The sequence below is a fragment of the Falco punctatus genome (genome assembly GCF_963210335.1).
Source record: "Falco punctatus genome assembly, chromosome: 6".
NCBI classification, from domain to species: domain Eukaryota; kingdom Metazoa; phylum Chordata; class Aves; order Falconiformes; family Falconidae; genus Falco; species Falco punctatus.
Genome location: NC_137585.1, coordinates 33,932,881 through 33,939,768, shown reverse-complemented (window position 1 = coordinate 33,939,768; position 6,888 = coordinate 33,932,881). Strand labels below are relative to the sequence as shown.

Sequence of the window (6,888 nt, the reverse complement as noted above, 5' to 3'; positions counted from 1 at the left end):
CTGCCAATGCCTGTGATGTGTGCCCCTTTGGAAAAGTCCAGAGGTAGGTGTGTGCTTTGGAACAGCAGTGCTAGCTGGGGTTTGTTATCAGGCTGCGCTCTGACTGCAGTCACCTCCTGGAAGGCACTAATCACCTTCCTGGTGTGCCAGGCTGTTATCAGTCCTGATGGGGCTGAAGGAGAAAGGCTGGGAGGTGTCCCAAAGCATACCCATATTGTTTGTCAGCACAGTGGCTTTTCCTCCCAACACAGATATTTGGCTTGCCTGGGGTAGCCAGAGACCTTAACTACTGGCTGGATGCGTGTTAAGTGAAGCCCTGTTGTGTCCTTGTGTCTCTGGCCTGCCACAAATTACCGTCCTGTCTCAGCTGTATGTCTGTTGACTATGATATCCAGGCTCAGCCAGCGGCTAATCCTGGGCATTCCCTGGAAAGGCAGGCAGGTGTGGGGTAACTAGCTCCCATGTAGCTTTTATCCCCTTCCTCCCTCCTACAGAGGCTGGGGAGATGACTGGGCCACTCTGAATATGGTTAGCTTTTAAGGACATGTCTCTTCTGACATTGTGCTCTATTAGAAAATGGTATGTGTTACCCCAGGGGGAAAGGAGATTGAGATCAGCATGGGAAAGGAAAGGCCTTTGGAGCGATGGAGCTGATGATACCAACTGTCCTGGCCTTTTCTCCTGCCTGCCCTTGGCAGACCAGGGGAGAGGGAGGCAGGGTGGTGCTGCAGATGGCAGTGCTCTTCAGATCTCCTGCCGTACAGCTTGACACTGTGTCTGGGTCCTTGAGAACCTAGGACAGGCTCCTGGCACTGTGTTTCAGCAGTGCCCTTTCTGTCTAGAGTGGGACATATGCCAGTCCAATACGAAAAGCAGAAATGATGCCATCAGTGGCACCCACAATAGCACCTGACCCGAAATAGCTTCCTAGAAAAAAATAGGGAGACTGATTAGGTTAGACAAGCCTGAAAGGGAGCAAGACATCCAGCTGACGACTGACAGGTGTAGGTCTGTGACCAGGGGCTATAAATCCCACAGGTCAGCTCTCCGGCCACCCTTACGGGAAAGACAAACAGTTGTGGGGAGCACTCAGGACCTGCCTTCAGTGAACCATGGGGCTCAGTGACCAGGAGTGGCAGCAGGTCCTGACCATTTGGGGAAAGGTGGAGTCCGACCTTGCCGGCCATGGGCATGAAATTTTAATGAGGTAGGCAAGAAGCTTTGGTCCTAATAGTAAAACTGAGAACCTTTGATGAGAGATGAAGGAAGGTGTATATTTAGTACGGGGGCTTGTTTTTGGCCGTGTTTATTTCAATAGGCTGGGTGTTTTTTTTTGTTGTAGGGTGGTGTTCATTCCATTGCTATGGTTTCTGGGTTAAAAATTACTCGCTGTGTAAAGTGTCTGTGCTTCTGTCTCTCCATCTGCCTATGGGTGCAGGAGCAGGCCAGTGCCATTTTCAAAAGATGGTGGGACTTTGTCACTGCCTCTGCCTCTGCTGGCAAAGCTCTGCTTTGGATCCTCATTGCCCAAGCAGCACGGAGAGAAAAGCTGGAGCAAATTGTGTGTCCCGGGCCTTCAGATGCTCTGCAGCAAGGATGTGGGGAGGCAGGGAAGGAGAGGAGAGGAAAATCACCTCTGTGACAATTTTCTTGGTATCTATGATTTCAGCAAAATTAACTGTGAAGTACCTGAGTATTTCCCTCTCCCTACCTTAGTCTCAACTGGCAGAGCCCTGCGCATCCTGCTTTTTGGCCAGAAATCTGGGTGGTAAGACTTGTCCACTTCCTGATGATGAATTTGAGGTCTGGGTGTGAAATGAGGCACATCCTTCCCTCTCCTCTGCTTCCCTCCATGATTCTGGTGTCAGAGTAGGAATGCTTGTGAGGTCTCCATCTGAGAGGATCCCTGCCCCAAGGCTGTCCTTGTGGTCCTGGCCCCCTGAGAAGGGAACATCCTGGGTGCCAGCAGCAAGTCACAGAAATTTGGAAGGGATCTCAGGGATGCAGAGTGGGAAACAACATTGGGTGGGAATTGGATACTAGCCTGTCCTTAAAGACCAGCACGGACGGACCCTCTCCAGATCTCCCTCCTGAGCCCATGCACACTATGATATGCCAGAAGGGTACAGATGCTGAGGAGAGCAGTGGAGATGTGGCACATACTTGGGGGGTTTCCTAGCCTAACTAAACATGGCTAAAGGAAGGACCCCACACCACCCGACAAGTCCACTGAAAAAGCTTTTTCAAAGATGAGCCACAGCAGGGGGCTGTTTCATTTACCTTCTTTATCATGGCCCAGTTCACCTGCCGTTTGAGAGAAAGGGAGAGATAGGGGCAGCTGGGTGGCAATGTGATGGCTCTCCCCTCATGCAGTCCAGAGCAGGCGTGCTGGAGGGGTAGCAGGAACCTGAGCCCTCCCCATCAGTCCATCTCTGTGAGGTGGCTACTTTGGCTCTGGAAGTGCCATAAGACAGTAACAGCAGTTTCCAAGTGAAGAGGTAATACCATTTTTCTTACAGGTATCACAGAGCAGAGCATGGTATTACGTAAATAGACGATACCCGTCTCCCCTGTGACTTTGTGCTCCCCAGCCAACTCAGGCCATTTCTTCTTTTAAGGGGTTTCTGAGGGAGGAGAGAGGCAGGGGAAGCCAGCAGCTCTCCATTTAGGTATGTGTCCCTATGTCCATTGTTAAAGACTTCTTAGGCAGATGTCTCATCCTGGCAATATGTTTAGAAAATACTGATTCAACTGGATGTTTTCCAAAGGAAACAAAAAAATACCTCTCAGAAGAATTTTCAAGAGTTTGGGGAGTATATAATCTTTGGCAGACATGATTCAACCATAGCCAGACTCAATGGAAGGAGATTTTTAGAAATAACTTAATCCCATTTCAAGGTGCAAGGTTTTTTAATCTCTGAGTGGGACACAACCTGTGTCATGGAAAGACACAGGAAAAAAGGAAAGGCCAATGCTGGTGTGCTCAGCACCTGGTGAAGTACAGAAATCCTTTGGAGACCTTTGAAGTGAAACACCAGCAAAGACTGGTCACTCATCTACAGAACCTTTTTGCCACAGAACAGCTTGTGTTTTCCATATGCTTGAGGCACTTATTAGTTGGTTTAACCTATACATACACCAGACAGTGGAGAGTCTGTCCCTCATGGTAACATACTTAGGAAAAACGTCCAGTTTGAGATGGGACACGAGCCCCGGCAGTTGCAGCAGCAGCACTCTCCCATGGGCAGAGCAAGAGTGCAATCAGTGCACTGCGAGAGGGACGCTGGTTTCATGGCTGAGGTCCCGGGTGGGAGCTCCAGACACTGCTGCAGGGAACTTGGATGAGCCACTTCACAGCTGTGAGCTGCAGGACCCTGGCTGTAAAGTCAGATATTGCTTTTGCTGGTGCTTCAGCTAGTTGGATTATAGCCATCGGAGGGTATAATACCTGAAAATAAAGTTGTGCACGGAGCTGATGTCTCTCAACACTTAATTATTAAACTACTAATAATCAGGACAGGCAGTATCCCCTTTTCACCTTGAGTCTAGGACTGTGTCAGGGGAAAGAGTGAACTTTCCTGCTAGTTTGGTTGCCAGTGTTGTCTGCATCCTGTCTCCTAGGAAATGCAGCAGGGGCGAAACAGTGGGGACAACAATAGCCTGTCTTTTAGATATTTTTCCACCTTCTTGATTTCATTTCCATTTTGGGATTGTAGTGCCTATGTATAGCACTGCATGGCATGGCACCAGCATGCCTGAAGGCCCCACGCTCTTGTGACCCACTCACTCCCAAGAACTTTCTGAGGTGCCACAGTGCTGGATGGAGGAACCACACTGCTGGCAGCTGGGCTGAGCTGGGGGGTGGGAAAAAAGGGCAGGAACCAAATTCCTCTGTGTCTGCAGTCATAGGGTGGGGACAAAGTAAGCTCCCACCCAGCTGATGTTCAAGAACACCTGAGCTCCAGATGTGAAGGACCTGAGGCTGCTCCCTTTTCTTTGTGTATGAGAAGTCTCTAGAACTCTCCTTTCCTGGTCAATGCAGAGATGGGCTGGGAAGAGGGTCCTGGTGAGACCCAAGGGGCTACAGGTTGGCTCCTCAGTAACAGTAAGTCAATGAAGACAGGTGGTTTTGTTTGGTTTTGTTTCTCCTTCATGAATGCAAGAACTCATCTCTCAGTACCATGACCAGATGTGTATCTTGTTTCTATCTTAATACAATTGATATAACCCAGGGGACTGGTGCCAAAGAGTTAGCAGACCTATGTAAAAAAATATGGATACTTGCTCTGTTGCTCTAGCTGGACATGTTTAGGGCAGTGTCTCCATCACAGCCAGAGAGAATGGAAAAAGACAGCCGTGATCATGTTAGGACATGTGTAAGAGGATGGGATTAAAGTAGATACAATACTCAAAGGAGATGAGTCAGGAGCTTCTGCTCTCCAAAGACAAGAGGCTTTTCATTGTTTGTTAATGACAAAAAGCAGTCTGTACAAAATAAACAGAAAGGAAACTTCTGCACACAGAGTATCATCACGTTGCAGAACAACCTACCAGAGGAAGGTTGAAAAACACTTAAACCACATTCACAGTAGGGTCATATGCTTCCCTGGCTTATATACATGCTAAAAGGAGTGATTGTCAATGGTAGTGATTTGGAAAGGATCTAGTGTCAAAGTTCCCAGGTTAAATTAGCTTATACTAGCAGGAACTAGCTAAGAGCTTTCTTTGGAGGGAGAAGCAGCTTATCACACCTTTGCCGGTCCATATACTCTGAAATACCTATAGCAGTTGGACCTCAGCTGTGGTCTGGGTGACAGCTCTCCCAGGTCTCACAATACCTCTGCTTTTGTTCACAGACTCTTTCAGGACCACCCTGAGACCTTGGATCGTTTTGAAAAGTTCAAAGGCCTGAAGACCCCTGATCAGATGAAGGGCTCTGAAGATCTGAAGAAACACGGAGTTACTGTCCTCACCCAACTGGGAAAAATCTTGAAGCAGAAGGGTAATCATGAGTCAGAGCTGAAGCCCCTGGCTCAAACCCATGCGACCAAGCACAAAATCCCTGTCAAATATCTGGAGGTATGGAAAAGCGCAGGAAATCTTGGTGTCTGATGTGTAGTGAATGTGTGCAAGACAGCTATGTGAGAGCTGTGCTTTTTTTTACTGATGGCCGCTTGGACTCCAGCGAGCCCTCCCTCAAGTCCAAGGTCTCTGTGTACATGCAGGAGGAGGCACAGAAAAAGGGTTCATGGTATGCAAATGGTATGTGAATCTCCAAGTTTAGATTTCCCATTCCAAACACCACATGCAGTCTGACCAATCCCTGACAATAATAAACCAGCCCGTGCAGCCTCTGCATGCCTGGGAAACAACATTACATAAGAACTATCAGTGGCTGGACACAAGGGATGTACAATTTTAGAGTAAGCCCTGGAGGATCCATTGGAGACCAAGACCCACAAAACTAAGTGTTGTACAAACACAGGGCATGAATTTTCAGCCTTAATGGATGAGATAGACAAGAGTGGGAAGGGCCATGGTCTACTCAAGGTCATGAAGCAGATCAGCGTCACAGCTAGGAATAGAGCCCAGTTCTTCTGCCCAGCCCAGGCTCCTTGCGTGCTAGACCTCGCTGTCTCTCCGGAGACTGTGGGAAGGGCTACTGAATTAGCTCGGAGATATTTCCAGGCTCTGCAACCTATTTCTTAGTCTGGCTTTTCTGAAAATAAACCTTGAGTGTCCCTTCAGTTTTTCTTTCTCTCTCTTCTTCCTCACAGTTCATTTCTGAAGTCATTATCAAGGTCATTGCTGAAAAACACTCAGACTTCGGGGCTGATTCCCAGGCTGCGATGAAGAAGGCCCTGGAGCTGTTCCGAAATGATATGGCCAGCAAGTACAAGGAGTTTGGTTTCCAGGGTTAGCACATACGCACAGAGGAACACCACGAAGGAGGCCTGGCCATGCATCTTAGAATAGCTTCCCCAGCACTGTTTTGAACATCTCACAATTGGCCATCCAAGATGTGTGGGAAAGCTTTGATGAGAGGCCAAGAGTCACTCCAGGCAGCATAGAGGCACTCAGAGTGATATCTATGATAAACCATTGTTTCTTGGCTTCATATATACAAGAGAAATAATCTGCTTTCTTAGGAAAAATAATGTATGGGGTTATCTGTGAGCTTCTGCCTATCCTATTCCCTTTTTCTTTCTCCCTCCCCCAAACCCAGTCTTATCTGAGAGGTGAATGGCATAGCCAGAGATGAAGGGGTGTGGAGGAACGAGGGGAGTGTTGAGGAGTGTGGTGAATGAGAAGTAAAAGGATGACTCAAATAGTCTGAAAGGGATGTCAGGATGGAAAGTAGGGGCGCAGCATCCCATTCCTCCCACAGGTGAGACTGTTAGCAGGTTACTGTGAAGAGCTTCCAGCACAGTATTACCGTGCTTTGTGGGGGTGAACACACCCAGTCAGTCTCCAGGGTCTGCCAGCTCAGAAACTTGCATTAGTTGCTAAACTCACATTAGCAAAACTATAAAGAGCAGTACTCTCTGTGATCTGTATGTTTCTGGTAGCCACTGCTATGCATCTGAAGTTCTGTTACACTGGAGAATAAAGTATGTGTTTCTCAGAAAATAAAAATTCCTGCACCAGTGTCATGTGTTTGCTCCTAGCTTTACAGGCACTCCAATGAGAAGTGGGGGAGAAAGAGAAAGCAGAAAGGTGTTTTGCATATGCACCCGGCAACTTGAATGGCATGTGGCATCTGTCTCAGCCAGGGGACTTGGGACACTCAGATGTCACCATGGGGTCATGACCTGGTTACTGGACTTCACAGTGCAAGCTGGCAGCCTAGACTCAGTGCCTTGGAGCTGAGAGAAGTGCTCCCTGACT

At 48.2% G+C, this 6,888-nt stretch overlaps 1 protein-coding gene across 1 annotated transcript; it reads left to right on the top strand.

Moving 5' to 3' along the window:
• The first annotated feature begins 1,022 nt into the window (after window positions 1-1,022).
• MB (myoglobin) lies at window positions 1,023-6,649 on the top strand. Its single transcript, XM_080392894.1, has 3 exons — window positions 1,023-1,207; window positions 4,857-5,079; window positions 5,778-6,649. The coding sequence occupies exons 1-3, from the start codon at window positions 1,113-1,115 to the stop codon at window positions 5,919-5,921; spliced, it is 462 nt and encodes a 153-aa protein (XP_080249020.1). The 5' UTR covers window positions 1,023-1,112; the 3' UTR covers window positions 5,922-6,649.
• The last annotated feature ends 239 nt before the right edge of the window (window positions 6,650-6,888 follow it).